Below are 15,325 nucleotides of genomic sequence, written 5' to 3' on the forward strand. Positions count from 1 at the left end.
GCGTGGGGTGGAGCTGAGATGGGCGGGGTTAAGGCCATGTGCTGTATCCCGTGTAGAAAGAGGGGAAGGACTAAACATTTTGCACATTTTTTTTGATGCTTTTACAAAGTGCTTCTGTCCCGTCCCACAGGACAGAGGAATGTGCCATTAGTATGGAGGAAAGGGGACTATGGACTAGGAGCAAGGTGGTTACTACGGTGAGTAACCTGGTTATTCTCCAGCATAGGTCTGGCATGGATTCACATCTGAACCCTCCCTCCTGCACCTCGGCGGCTCTTCTTGGTCTTACTGACACTTTACGTGCTACCAAATATGAAGATGGCTGCCAGAGGATGGGCTTAAGGAGAGGGCAGTCATTGGCTGGGGGACAGTATGACCCTGAGCTCAGTGATTGGTTTATAGGAGAAAGACAGTTTATAAACGAAAGTGAAACGGTTTTTTCTTTTACTAAGTATTCCCAGCCTGACTACTAGGAATTTTCATGAGCATGTGAATCCATGCCAGAACCATGCTGGAGAACAGCAGTTACAGGTAAGTAACTTGTTCCTTATCAACTTGTCTTTAGATACACATACATGTAACCAAAAATCCTAAGTGTAAAAGGCTAGGGTGATACAAAAAGTATCCCCATTGCACTGCATTGTAAGATGTGTGCAATGTAAAAAAGTTACAAAAAAATGAAAGGAAAACATAGTTCCCCAGTATTGATAGTGTGAGGCAATGATCAGTTTCCCCATAACAAAAGAACAAAAGGCAGTAGCAGTGAAGCCAAAGGCTTTACTTCTCAAAAAGTCTGAACAGGTTAAAAAACAAAGCAAAAAGATTGGGGATCCATCGAAACCATGGAGGGAAAACTGCCAAAAGATAAATCTTACCTAACACTGGTTTAGTAGCACACGTTAAAAACATATATAACAGGAGATGTGTTAAAATCAACTTAGCTTTTTTTTTTAAAAGTGCACTCGGTCTCACTCTACGAAGCTGCACTGCATACACAATAGCGGTGATAATGAACTGTTATTGAGCAAGAATAGGCAAATTGATGTCTGTTTCAAATTTTTCTCTTAAATTGATCTAGTGAATTTTGTGACCAAATGGTTCTGTGTTTCTTTGTGATCGCTTCAACAGACGCTTCAGGTAATTTCATGGGAATTTAAATTAATAGCAGCAGTGATTATTTTTCTGTCACTTGCTAATGCTTTCTAGGTTTTTTGCTGTGTGTCTGTTATAGGAGGTTCTTGCATCGACGCTAATGGTATGGAAGCATCCTAACATAAATGCACATTGGAATAAGCAGAGAGTGAAAAGGTAACAGAACAAGCCATAGTCCCACGCATCGGGCAGTGTAAGCTGGGCATGAGCTAAGATGCTTGAGCAGTTCTAGGTGAAGGAGCGGGGAAGGTAGGATGAGGAATCGGGAGGGAAGTGAGCAAGCTCTTTTTGTTGTTTAATTAAAAGCATAATTGCGTTCTTATTTCCAGCGTTCTGGGCGAAACACTTCATCATCCAATACACCCCAGCTGCGAAAAAGCAGCGAGTCTTTTGGGAACAGGGCGGACAAAAAGGAAAAGATGCGACACAATCACTTCATCAAAACTGCACAGCCTTACAAGCCAAAGGTAAAAGACATGTGAAAACTGCTTATTTCTAAAATTGTAATTTCAATGCTATGTGGAATAATGTTCAGCAGGTGATACATTGACTTGCCATTGACAGTCCTTCTTTACACAATAATAATATATTTGTTTTAGGAATATAGTTAACTCTGCCCGTTGGTCATTTACCTTTTCTGAAGTGACTTGCTAGATAGTATACCACATCATTAAGAAGTCCATGTTCTTGTGGCATGATTTAATACTTTAATCAGTTTGGATTTCATTTCCTTGATAACTTCTTATTTTTACATTCTTTTTCTTGGTGTTTCACTGCCATAAAACGGTAACATACCAAAAGATGAGGATATGGAATTAACTTGAACATTCTTTTCTCTAATGAATCGATTGTTTATGCCTTTTGGGAGCGTTGAAGACAATGGGCCTCATTAGGACCCTGGCGGAGAGGGTGTTACGCCAGCGTAGTGCATGGCGTACCTCTCCGCCATACTACGAGTTCCCGTAGCGCCATGGCGGCCTTTTCCGCCTGGTTTTACCAGGCGGAGAAAACCATGGCGCTACGGGACCTCGTTGTTAATTACGCCACCGTATTTTACGGTGGCGTAATTAACTCCTTCCCCACTCCCATTATACCATATGGGGCAAAAATGGGAATGGGGAAGGGCAGAATGGGGATTGGGGATTTACCGCTCCGCCGAGGTCGGAATGGGGCGGTAAATCCGCCAACCCCCATGGCGCTATCGGCGGCTTTCCGCCATGCTTCGCGGTGCATTTAGCACCGCGAAGTCCGCCTGGGTCCTAATGAGGCCCAATATGCTTTATGAAGTACATTAACTCTTAAAACCAGCTTAACGTAATAGGGTCATGTGGAAGAGCTGCCCTACCTTGTTAACTAATGTGTCTACATTATTTTTGTTTTCCTTAAATATGTCTCTTTCAGTAATAGGAATAAGCTAAACCAAAGCGACTGCCACTTTTACTATCCTTACTTTGGCACAAAAGGGGGGGCACACCCATTAAGTGTATTAGGCATGACAGAATTTCCCAGATGCCCTCACGTGTGTTCTAGGGCATCTATTTCATCAGCCCAGTTAGACATAGCCCTTAACTGTGCAGAGCGAGACAAAGGCAGGGGAGCCCCGTCTCCCATCCAGTACCTTGCTCCTTATGGTTATACAAACCTGTAGCACCCCTAGATATGTTACTCCTGGTACTTCCCTCTCACTCCTAAGGGACAGCCAGTCACCCAGTCAGAACTGGATGCAAGCAGACACACTGGAGGACAAATACCTGAATAGTTTCAGTGGCCTCACAGTTTCCTGTCCTCCCAGACAAGATGGCGCCTTTGGGTGGGCTTCCCAAAGGGAGCCCTACAAAGACAAAGGAATGAGTGGGACTTCCCCCACCTAGGTCGGCAGAAGAAGGCTCAAGAAAGGACAAGTCGTTTTGAGTTGGCAAAAAAAGAAGACGGGCACCATTTTTGGAACAAGGGTGCCCGATGTGTCCCTTACCACATCTGCGAATACAGCCTGCGATTTAAGTTTCACAAAACCCGTCTAAATGCTAGCTTTCATTTACCTAACATTAATTCAATAAAAATACCCAGTGTCACTTTACAATGAATGTAGATACTTGCTGAAGATCAGAGTGCCAAACTTGGAAAAAGTAACTGTTATGATTTTTTCTGGATAACTTGGGTGTAGTTCAGAGAGACTGTTTAGTGTGTGAAGGGTTTGCACCAAATCGCTGGTAAATGTGACTTAACAATAATGCATCACTCTTAGACTCAGAGACATTGGACAACAGTAAAAGATTGTCCAGGCTCTATGTACTGGACAATATATATTGTCACGGGAGGATAGCTCAACGGCAACATGCTCGCCTTGGACACAAGACGACACGAAGCAACACAGGATCGATCCCTGGGCCCACGCTTAGAAACCTCTGGGTATTAAGCGTGTTATAAATACGCAACTAAGAGACATATTCCTGTAACAGCGCCTCGATGCCCCCGGGCTGTGCGAGTGCTTTAAAAATGCAAATAAATAAATATACTCTAAAATAAACAGTCTGTACTTAAAAGTTAAATATACATAAGGTAAGTTATACACAAGGTGTTCAAAATAGATGCACCTCACAGTTTGAACACAAGTAACACTAGCAAATATTGATAAAATAGTAAATAATTTAACACAGTTTAAACTGGGATGGGAAGAGTGCTGGGACAGAAAATAAAAACAGCCATATCAATATATGGCTCAGAATTAAAATCCAATTCAATGTTCAAAAGTGTTCAACTGAAGTCCCTTAAGTCTTCCACAAGCTTTTGACAGTAACTGTCTTGTTATTTGAAGGATGTTTAAAAGAGTTTGGAAAATCTCCCCAAAAGATGTATTGCGTCAGAGAGTGGTCATCATTTTTGAGTCACAACTGTTAAGTTGTTGCATGCCATCTAGCTAAAGTCAGGGGAAACCCAAAGATGAGTCTCAAGGCCAATTTCCACCATCAAAGACGTGAAGAGGGATGGCTGCAGCAAAGGGCCACAACCCTATTGAAGAACATTGTGGTTGAGTGGGAGCATAAAAAGGGGTTGTATGCAAGGCAAGGGTATAGAGGCACTTTCAGGTGTCTGGATTGGTGCTGGTTAGTATTTGTTCTGCCCTCTGGTTGCAAACTCAAGCTATCCGATTAAGACAATTTCATGGCCCAGTGATCCTCGAAGATGGACTCTTTTATAACAAAGAAGGGCGCAGCAGATGCAGAGGGAGTTTTATAGTCTCATAGTAACCCACGGAAAGCATCAAGTGTAGCTCATGAGGGGATAGAGGGCACAGCTTCAGGAACCAGCTCTGTTGAACAGCTGCAGCTGTGCCAGGAAGCAGGACTCCTTTCTCTAGTAGTTGGCAAGGTGAGAGCGCAGCATGCAGTCCCAGCGTGTGCTCAGCATGTAACAGGAACTTCCACTCAGGATGAGTAGTTCTCGGTTCCATGAGATTTAGGGGCACCTTAGCAATTTGTGGAGGACTGTACCTGCCAATTTAAGGCAGAGAATCCCCTTCAGCAGACTTTCGCTTGTTGATCGGAGACGGAGCGTGTGCTTTAGGAGCATCCCCTTGGCTTCTCTGGATTTCGGGCTCTAGTGGTTAATCAATAAAAAACTCCAAATCCCCACCCATTATAGACAACTGTAACCAGGTTTGCCCATCTCCAGGTGTGCAGTGTTAACTATGTTGGTGTCCATTAAACCAGGCGTCCATTTGTGCCATTACTCAGGCATCTGGCAGGCCCCTACCCAGCCTAACACATTCCTCATTCATTTTGCCTGCCTTTGTGAGATCTAGCTAGAGCCTCAAAAGACATGACCGCATATGGTCTTTCCCAGAAACACACTTGAGGAAGATGACCACCAAAGCCAGTGATATGGGTCTTCAGGCTTAAAAAACTAAGTGGTAGACATTTTGGCTACTACAGAAACAAAGGCTACGTCATAGTAAAAGAGATGGTGCAGAAGTAAAAAAAAATATTCCCCCTGTCAAAACTAAACACATTGTCTGGTTTGGGGGGTTGGGGGACACCCAGGGAATAGAAAAGGCGATACAAGGCTACCCTAGTCATAGTAGCCAAGGAGACTACCAGGGCTTCCCATATTATAAGAGATACAGTGGTAAGTGAGGTTTAAAAATAACCTCACTTATTTAAAGGAAGGAAGTCAAAGACACAAAAATACTGAGAGTCTCACAAAGTGAGTCTAAATATCAGCAAAAAGGAAACTCTTCCTTAAAAGTAACATGTACCAATCATACAATGAGCCACATGTGGAAAAAGAGCAGGTAACTGTAGGAAGCAGGAAGTATGGCGTTTAAGGGCATCGTGCCAGGCACCCAGTACAATTTGGCGATTCTGGCCCTTGATTGGCTCCCAAAGATGCAAAGTTTCTTATGAAGTTTTATTTTCTGATGGGAGTCTAAATGATTTCCAGTATTGCTTGAATCTCACTCATAGATCATTCTGTTTTCCCAGCGGACTTAAGAACCTCTTGGCATACGTTTTTGTTTCTTTAGTATGAAAAAAATCTGCTTCTTGTTTACGTTGCCTTACCAAATCTGTGAAGCTGAACCTTCAAATAATCTTCACCTGCCTTTATTGCTGAAGTTTTCTTATGTTATCTGTGTTTTTCTCCTACATTTAAAAATGCATCCTAACACATAGGTGACTGGATCGACTAAACTCCTAAGACCTCTCCAGTTCCAACTTCTTTATTAAGGGATGCTTACAAAAGATGCCAACAGAAATAACCAGAAAACTTCTCTCAAAGAGCATAAAAATAATGTCTTCATGGTGGACAGGGTAGAGCCTCTGTCTGGAGCGCTTCCTACAGACAACAAGGCTGTCCTGGCTCTTGAGGTACAGTCAATGTTCCAAGGTCCTAGAGAGGTTGCCTCACCTCGCCCTAATTTTGCAGGCTTACTGGTGTCCCAAACCCTTTTCAGTTTCAGTGGAATCAAGTTGCAGGCTTCTTGCAGGGGTCCTGAACCTGGCTATAAACAAATCTTTGAATAGGTTCTTTGGATCTTCCGAGAAGTATTGGGGGTTGGCTGTGGGGCATGGTGAAAAATCGATATGCCTTACGTTTCCCTCAGTGTCTTTAGGTCCTTGCCACTACCTCTACGAACTATTAGTAGGCTCACAGACCCTCGCTAGTACTTCCTTCCATTCCTCTGCTGCCACCTTTCCAGAGCTGTCTCCCCAGCCACATCCGTCTCCACCACTCCACAGTATGTAGCCTTCTCAGAACACAAGCATCCGACTCCTGCAACCTGCACTGCCAGACTGGACTGTCTGGCTTATATAAGGTCCTCCCACTCCTTAGTGGGCGTTTCACTGATGTTTTGCACCGGTGAGTAGTAATTTGTTGAGGGGTGAAATAGACCAGTTTTGCAGAATGACCTTGGACTAAGGTGGTGAGACTAAGGGCCTCATCAGGAATTGGGCGGTATCCCGGCTGTATTACTGCCGGGGCTAATAGCATTACCGCCAAACCCCCAGGCGCTATTAGCTCTGGCTCACAGGTTTGGTGAAACGGGAATTCCCCATTCCCCAATGGGTCCATTCGGGAATTCCCTATTCCCCATTGGGCCCAATGGGGAATTTTCGGCGCGACTACCGTCAGCGGTATTACTGCACGGTAATTGTGCCGAAAATTGGCAAATTCACGTCAGATTTACTGCCAGCTCAAGGCTGGGGGGAAATTCTGCCAAACCTGTGATTTGGTGGACCCTTAAATGCGGTGGTAATAGCGATACTGCTGCATTTAAGGGTTACCGCCAAACTTGTGATGACCCTGGAAGTCTGTAACTAGCCACCATCATGGAGGCCTGCATGCCTCTGGTTGTCTGCCCTGTCTTGGTTGTGCTTAGCTGAGAGCTGCTTCTTTCCCAGCAGATTAATTTAACACTCGAAACAGACTGGATAAGCTTTCCTTTTTTCTCGGTTTAGTGAATGATCAGTGAGCTCTAGGGAGCTGTAACATTGTATTCTCAGTAGAGGAGCGTGCCAGTTTTCAACATTGTATCTGCATAAGTCTGACGCATTGAATGTTGCTTTTAACTTGTGACATGAATTACATGATGCTACGATGAAGCGTTGCCAATTTTACACCACCCGCTAGCAGTGTCTACTGAATAGTAATATGGTCCCTTAAAGGTAGCTTTCTCTGGATGTTGGTGTATATGGAGCTACAGGCTTTCTTAGTTGAGTGGGGGAGGAGGGAGGCTTTGTTACATTGCAGGTTAGTGCAAGGATTTTGATTAGGGCTAGTCTGCCTTGGTGGGTTAGTGGTATGTGGAGAGACTGAACTCCTGGGATGAGGCAATGTGATCATGATATGATAGTTTATTTATATAGCACCTATACACAATGTGTTTCAAAGCGCTTCAAGGCAAGGGAGGGAACAAGGCATTCATACAGGCCATGAACAGTAAGGATGTGAAATTAACTATCGTGTTCAAACAATTTTATTTTCATAACAGTAATCAACAGCAAAAGCAAACATTAAGCAGCATAAAAAGCAACAAATTATAAACTACTATTAAGCAACTCATTAAAGAGAAAAGAATAGAGATACACAAGGGAAAGAAAAGATGAAGAAAAAGAAACAAAAAAACAGGAAAAAGGCAGAAATTCATACAGCAAATACAAGAAATCATAAGTACAATGTATACAACCATGAGCAATGATAGATGACAGCAATCCACAGAATCAGGGACGCAATAATCCCAATGAATGATCAAGACTATCCATAAACATCAAGAAAACATCTCCAAATATCCCAGAAATGTTCAATTTCATCTTTGCATTTATAAATGGCTTTTTCATACATCGAGACAGTTAGAAGCTCTTCCACCCATTCATCAATATTAAAAGAAAGGCTCGACTTCCAGGACCTCAATATCATTTTTTTCGCAACCATACATGCACGCAGCAACCACATTTTCTTGCCAAAGTCAATATCATCCAGAATGGAAATATCTCCTAGAATTAACAGAGAGGCACTCATGGGGATTGTAATGTCCAGAACCAGACTCAACCGTTCACAAATCTTTTCCCAAAATTGTATTGTCTTAGGACATGACCAAATCAAATGACTGAGGGAGCCTCTAGAACAGTTACATTTCCAGCAAAGGTCAGTGTCCAGAAGGTGTCTCCCGAACAACTTCTCCGGAGTCCAATAGGCCCTAAAGAGTAATTTTGTTTGAGATCCCTGAGGCCTCAATCCAAACTCACCAGGCGAGTGTTCTCACAGCACCTCTTCGAACATCCCAACGTAACATTCTCCCCCAACTCAGCAGCCCAAATGGTAGGCAGCCGAGGATCCCCTTTTCTTGTAGCCTTTAGGAATCCATACATGGTAGAAGCAGGGTGTGCAGCACTCAAGCATGTTTCCACGGCTGCCCAGGCGGCACTCTGAACAGTCAATTGCGGCATCTCAAGACAAGCTGAAATTATCACCTTCAGTTTTCTGAATTCAGCAAACTAACAGTTCGCCATGTCATGTAATTGTGCAAGACGAGCATACGAAATCCAATTACCATCTTCAAATAAATCTTTAAAATATTTAAAACCATTCAATCCAAAAGAGGGGTTTACCTTGGAACTTCAATGCAGGGTTATTCCAAATGGACGCGTCTGGATGCAAATAAGGATCAGCACCCATTTCATCCGAGAGAGTGCACCAGCAGTCTTGCAAAAAAGAAGTGAGTGCACTGACCATTTTGGACTTACATCTTTTAGAGGTCAACAGGGCTTTTGGATCCAGTTGGGATACTGCACCACACTCCCAAGACACCAGATCGGAATGCTCATCACCAGAGCAAGCCACCTTGCATAAATGGTGAGTGGAGAATGATAAGTGGTAATCCGGGAAGTTGGGCAGATTCATACCACCCAATTTCAATGGGAGCTGAAGTTTCCAAATCGCAAGCCTTGGAGGTTTCCCATTCCAAATAAAGTCTTGCAAAAGCCTTTCAATCTCCTTAAAGTCATGCTTTGGAATCCTAATGGGAAGCATGCTCAGGATGTAATTTATCCGAGGCGTTAAATTCATTTTAATACAGTTAATTCTGCCCCAGGTTGACAACTTCAAGAGACCCCACCTCCCCAGATCTGTTTTGAGTTTCGGGAGGAGCCATGCAAAATTCATGTCAGGTAGCTTCACTATATCCACACCAATCCAGATGCCAAGATATTTAATTGTGTCTGCACACCACCTAAATTGAAACTGAGCACAGGTGTGGTGGAGACATAGATTATTGATCGGCAGGATTTCAGATTTACTCCAGTTAACCTTCTAGCCCGACAACACGGAGAAACAGCGAACATCTTGCATCAGGTGTGAAATACCGACAGCAGGGTCTTGAAGGGCAACCAACAAATCATCCGTGTAAAGCCAAAGCAAGTTGTCCCTGCCATTCGCAATAGTGGGCTGAAGATTTGCATCCATTCTTAAGCACACCACAAGTGGTTCCCTAGACAAGATGAACAGGAGAGGCGAGAGCGGGCAGCCCTGTCTCGTACCTCGATGAAGGCTGAAAGCATCAGAGATAAGTCCATTCGTCAACACACTCGCAGAAAGATTGGTATACAATAACTTGACCCAGCGTTGGAAATCTTGCCCAAAGTTCATCTTCCCAAGGCATACAAACAAAAAATCCCATTACACTCGATCAAATGCCTTTTCAGCATCAAGAGCGATCGCTGCAGTAGCAACAGGCTGGTTGCGACCCTTTTCAATGGTCATCAGCAGGTGCCTCATGTTGTCCGCCACCGTCCTGCCAGAGACAAAACCCACTTGATTGTCATGCACCAGAAGTGAAATAACCCTTTCCAGACGTCCAGGCAGGATTTTAGCCAATATTTTGCAATCACAGTTGATTAAACTGATCGGGCGGTAGTTTCCACATCTGGTAGCAGACCTGTCTTTCTTTCTAAGTACTGTAATCAGTGCATGTCGCATACAGCTTGGTAGAGAACCGGACTCAAAAGCAGCATTAAAAACGTCACACAAGAGATGCAGTGCAGAATCAGGGAGGGCCTTGTAAAGTTCATTAGGCAGTCCATCTAAGCCGGGAGACTTGCCCATAGGCAATTTTGAAATTGCGCATTTTATATCTCCGACATCCACTCTTCCCTCAAGGGCCGCCGCCTCATCCGATGTCAGGCGTGATGAAACATGCAAGTGAAGGAAACTGTCAATGTTAACTCTTCCACAGTCTATTTCAGAATCATAAAGTTTTTCATAGAAATCGCAAAAGGTATTGTTGATACCTTTCTGCTGAGTTTCCAACGTGTTGTCCACATTTTTGATTGCAGCCATATAGCGATCGCTTTCCGCCACCTTCAATCTACGTGCCAACAGTTTTCCAGCTTTTTCACCATTCTCAAAATAATTAATCCCTCTGCCTGAACAGGGCATAATCGACCTGGCTGGAAATGAGTTTAAGTTCATACTTTGCCTTTCTCAATTCAGACTTTGTTATTTCATCACTGCTTGCCGCAAACAAAACATCTAGACGCTTAGCTTCGGCAGACAGTCTCTGAATTTCTTTCGTCCTTAATTTCCTCTCTTTCCCAGTTTTGGAGATCAGCACTCCCCGAACAAAGCATTTCAGCGCCTCCCAGACTGTCGATACCTGGACATCGGCAGTTCTGTTAATCTCGACGAAGCTGTCAATTTCCTCTGCTATTTCCTGCCTAATTCGGTCACTCTTCAGTATATAAGAGTTAATTCTCCATCTTGATGACTTAACCAAGGAGTACTGCAAAGACCATTTCAATGAAACAGGTGTGTGATCAGACAGGGCAATAACACCAATAGCCGAGTCATAGCAACTAGAGGTAATCCGTCCAGAGGTCAAGAAAAAGTAAATCCTCGAATAAGTATCATGACAATGCGAGTGAAAGCTGTAGTCTCTGTCCGATGGGTGTTCCAGCCTCCAAATGTCAGCCAGACTGAATTCCCTAATTAACTTCTCCATGGATCGTTTACATTTATTCAGAGTCCTGAAGCAATCCCCATTTGATCGATCCAAGGCCGCATCCATGACCTGATTGAAATCACCTCCAACTATAACGGAATCCATGTTAAAACTCAGAAGCATCTGTGCCACTTCATGAAAGAAGACCGGGTCATCCAAATTTGGCGCATATATGTTGCACAGGAGAATGTCTACACCTTGTATCCTCACCAATACACAAATAATTCTTCCTTCTTTATCTCCTTTGCTCCTAAGGACTGACATCGGCAGATTCTTTTTAAAAAGTATAGACACACCCCTCTTCTTACTTGAATGAGTTGAAAAGTAAGTGTCTTCTACCCACCCTCTTTTCAACTTTTCAACCTCAGAGTCTTCCAAATGCGTTTCTTGTAGGAATGCAATGTTGCAGGAATTAGAACGTAGATGTGATAGAATTTTAGTCCTCTTCACCACATTGTTGAGTCCATTGACATTCCATGAAAAGATGTTCAGATGATCCACAATTTTATGGCCCATAGTACAGTCCATGGTCTTAAACAATGTATAACTTATGTAATCTATATCAGAGAACAGAACATGGAAAGATAGTAAGAAAAAGGAAAGAAAGGAAAAAAAGAATAGCAAGCACATTCCCCAAAAGGGCGCCAGACCACCAAGATACCCTGGCAACGGTAACAAGTAGATGGCACACTGCACAGACACAGCAGCAAGGCAACCAAAGGTACAACGTCACAAAACCCACAAAACTATCAATAAACAGCAATCCCAAGTCTCCTTCCCCCACCCTAAATTTACTTGCAGCGCCTAACCTCACTGCGCAACTCCATGAATACAACATAACACACGGACAACCCTGTGATACAACAAGCATGTAATCCAATAAGCTGGCCCAAAAATAACGCACCGTTTTGGCGCATTGCATAGCATAGCAGAGAAACCACATCCATCAGCACGGAATCTGCACCATGGATCCTTCTAAGTCTCGCAGCATACCGTAAAAATGCTTGCCAGCTAACAATCGATACCACTAATGAAGCATCAGCCATTTATTATCGAAGATACATTAACAAGCTATTTCATGGCAGGCATCGCACCAACCCACAAGGCGAAGGCGTAGAGACCTTTGTCAGACCACAGGCCAGAATCCATTCCCCCGGGCAAGCTAACCAAAAGCCCGGAGAACACACTACCCGACCCAATCCACACTCATCAAAAGACGCCACTACCCATTCTAACCACACTGGCGATTCAGCAATAACATTCACGGATATAGCTGGGCACACAATGCATAACAGCTAAACCTGGTACCCCCAAGGCCCGTCAACTGCATCAGACAGCAGGGCGGAAATCGACAAATACACTTACATGGAAATAGTGAGTACCATCTGGCCATCCAGATGCTCTCAAGGTGTCATTATTTTGCACATGACCATATCGATATTCAGCATCCTCAGGGGACCCCATACCAGGTACAAAAAGAGCTCTTTCTACCCTTAAAGGTGTGCAAGTATAAAAAGAGCTCCCACTACCCTTGAAAGTGTGCCGTTTACACACGGAAATTAACTATCGTACTCGGCCTGGCAACATTTCAGATAGTGCAAGAGCTAAGACATAGATAAGGAAGGGAGGGGGGAGAGTGGGAAGGAAATGAAAACAGACAGGCGACTACCGTACTAAGCCTGACAACATTTCTGGTAGAGCCAGAGAAAAAGAAGAGGTGAAGGAGAGGGGTTCAGAAAGGGAGGGGAGGAGCAAAACAAGCGACTATTATACTAGGCCTGACGACATTTCAGATAGTGCTGGAGGGGAGTGGGGAGGAAAAAAACCAGTAAGGGGAGGGGGGAGGAGACAGACAAGGTTGCTATCATACTAGTTCCAGGGACAAATCTGATTGAATAAGTGCATAGAAGAAAGCAAGGGGAGGAGATGGGGAAAGGGAGAAGCGAAAGGAGGAGAGAACAGAGAGTTAGCAGTCAAGAGTGGAGAAGCAACGGGGGAGAATGAGTACAATTGCAGAAGTCAGTAGTAACACATAATGTTGCAAACCAGGATACAAGATGAAGATGGGAACAGCCTGATTTAGGGCCATCATAAGTACAAGATGCAAAGGAAGTCCAGCATGAGAGTTTTCAAAAGGGTGACGCACTGTGAATGAAGTCCATAAAAGTCAAATCCAGCATTGGACACAAGACAGTGATGTTGAAACCAGAATTTATCAGGACAGACTCCTGCACAAGTAGGCTTGAGGGGGATGAGCGGGGAGCAGGGTAGAAGAATCAAGCAAAACAGGCAACGCCTGTGTGCGAGAATGGTGGGGGCACAAGGGAACTTCACGGGGGGGGGCCAGAGGGGCTGGGGAGGGCCAGTGGGGACAGAGGGAGTAACACATGTTGGTGCATGATTACCTGCTGTCTGTGCCATCTCCTGCCATTTTCTGAAACTAGGGCAAAGCGGCAAGGGGATCCTCCACATACCTCTACCCGGCGCAACTTCCACTAGCTTGGGGTACCAGCTAGCGATACAAGGGTAGCCTAGTCATGTTAGCTATGCAGACTACCGGTGCTTCTCATATAATAAGAGATCCAGTCACTGCCCCAGTGGTTTCCAGAACCAGACAGAAGATTTTGCCACAATCTGTATGTTAAAAAATAGGAAAAACATTGTTTAGTTACACTTTAGTAAGTACATTGATATCCAAGGAAGTTTGTGTTTTGTTTTTGTCTTTAAGATGGATATCATGGCAGAAGAAGGCAAAAGGAAAAGAACCAAAGATGAAATTGTAGATATTGATGACCCTGAAACAAAGCGATTTCCTTACCCCTTCAATGAGCTACTGGTGTGGTCTGTGTTAATGAAGCGACAGAAAATGGCCCTATTTTTCTGGCAGCATGGAGAAGAGTCTATGGCTAAAGCATTGGTGGCCTGCAAGCTTTGTCGCTCAATGGCATGTGAGGCAAAGCAAAGTGATGTCGTTGATGATACATCAGAAGAGCTGAAAGAATATTCCAAGTAAATATTGTTTTACTTTTTAAGTCTAATTTATGTACTCTATCACTTTTAGTTACATATCTGCAAATGTAATATTTGAAGTGGCCTATACGCTGCTCTGCCACTTACATTCTGAAGGAGCTTCTGGCCAAATGCATGGTTAAGCCAACATCATTTTTTTGTTTCAAAGTTATTTTAAACCGCAACATAATTGTACACTTTCCAATTATATTAGAAACATTTAGAAAAGTTAATGAATACATTGCCTCTCTTCGTTTATTCACCTACCCGACAATCCTTCCTTAAAGAAATCCGATTTTACAACATGAATTCAGCTCATTGAATGTGCTGATCATATATGTTGTTGCAATTTATTTTCAACAAAAAGGGTAAGGGCTTTCAGTCATGGTGACCAGTTTAACTGCTGGGTCCTTTTCACCATCAGTTTGTTTTAAGGCTGGCAGACCATAAGCAACTGAACAGATAATAATGTATTTATTACATGTGTGTTACATTGACTTCTTGTTCAATCAGGAGAGCAATTTATGTCTCCCAAAATGAGTGTGATGTAATGACTTTTCCAAGTATTGAATGTTGCATCAATGAAGTGTGAATTTAAGGGCAATTTGGAGTGTCAGAAACCATCAACATAAACAGTTTGTTGATTAGAGAAGGCCAAGTCAACCTCATTTTAAAGACAGTTGTGACTAACTCTTCTAAAGTCATGGGTAAAATAGAAGGGGGGTAATGTTAAGAAATTTAGAATAAGTGTTCATATATGGCAAATCTTATTGGAAATGTTAATACTTTCTCCAGCATGGGGTCTGGCATGGAATCACATGCTCATGAATATTCCCTGTCGTTAGGCTGGGAATCCTTGTTAAAATGAAAAAACTGTTTCACTTTCACTTTTAAAACTGTAATTCTCCTTTAAACCAACCACTGTCCTCTGGGTCATACTGCCCCCATTCAATGAGGGTCCTCTCCCTAAGCCCCACCTCTGGCAGCCATCTACAGATTTATACTGCACGCTTCAGTGTTGAGAGTCCTTGAGTTGCTCTCCAAGCTATTTTGTACTTTTTTCCATGTTTTTCGCAGAAAAGTTCTAATTTTTTTCCCATCTGAGCACTTTTGCTCATATTTATATATCACCGGCAACAGGGATCCGTTGTCGGTGAAGTTGCACGCCCT

General features: G+C 43.4%; 1 protein-coding gene across 2 annotated transcripts in view; it reads left to right on the top strand.

The window, feature by feature from the left end:
• TRPM7 (transient receptor potential cation channel subfamily M member 7) overlaps positions 1 to 15,325 on the top strand; it is a 2,599,208-nt gene that overhangs the window by 1,239,920 nt on the left and 1,343,963 nt on the right. For both annotated transcript variants that reach the window (XM_069624956.1, XM_069624955.1), the window contains exons 15-16: positions 1,482 to 1,619; positions 13,875 to 14,155. In XM_069624956.1, coding sequence (XP_069481057.1) covers positions 1,482 to 1,619; positions 13,875 to 14,155 — 419 coding nt within the window. The remainder of the gene's footprint in view (positions 1 to 1,481; positions 1,620 to 13,874; positions 14,156 to 15,325) is intronic.

This window comes from Ambystoma mexicanum, chromosome 11 (genome assembly GCF_040938575.1).
Source record: "Ambystoma mexicanum isolate Mex_15411 chromosome 11, UKY_AmexF1_1, whole genome shotgun sequence".
Classification (NCBI taxonomy): domain Eukaryota; kingdom Metazoa; phylum Chordata; class Amphibia; order Caudata; family Ambystomatidae; genus Ambystoma; species Ambystoma mexicanum.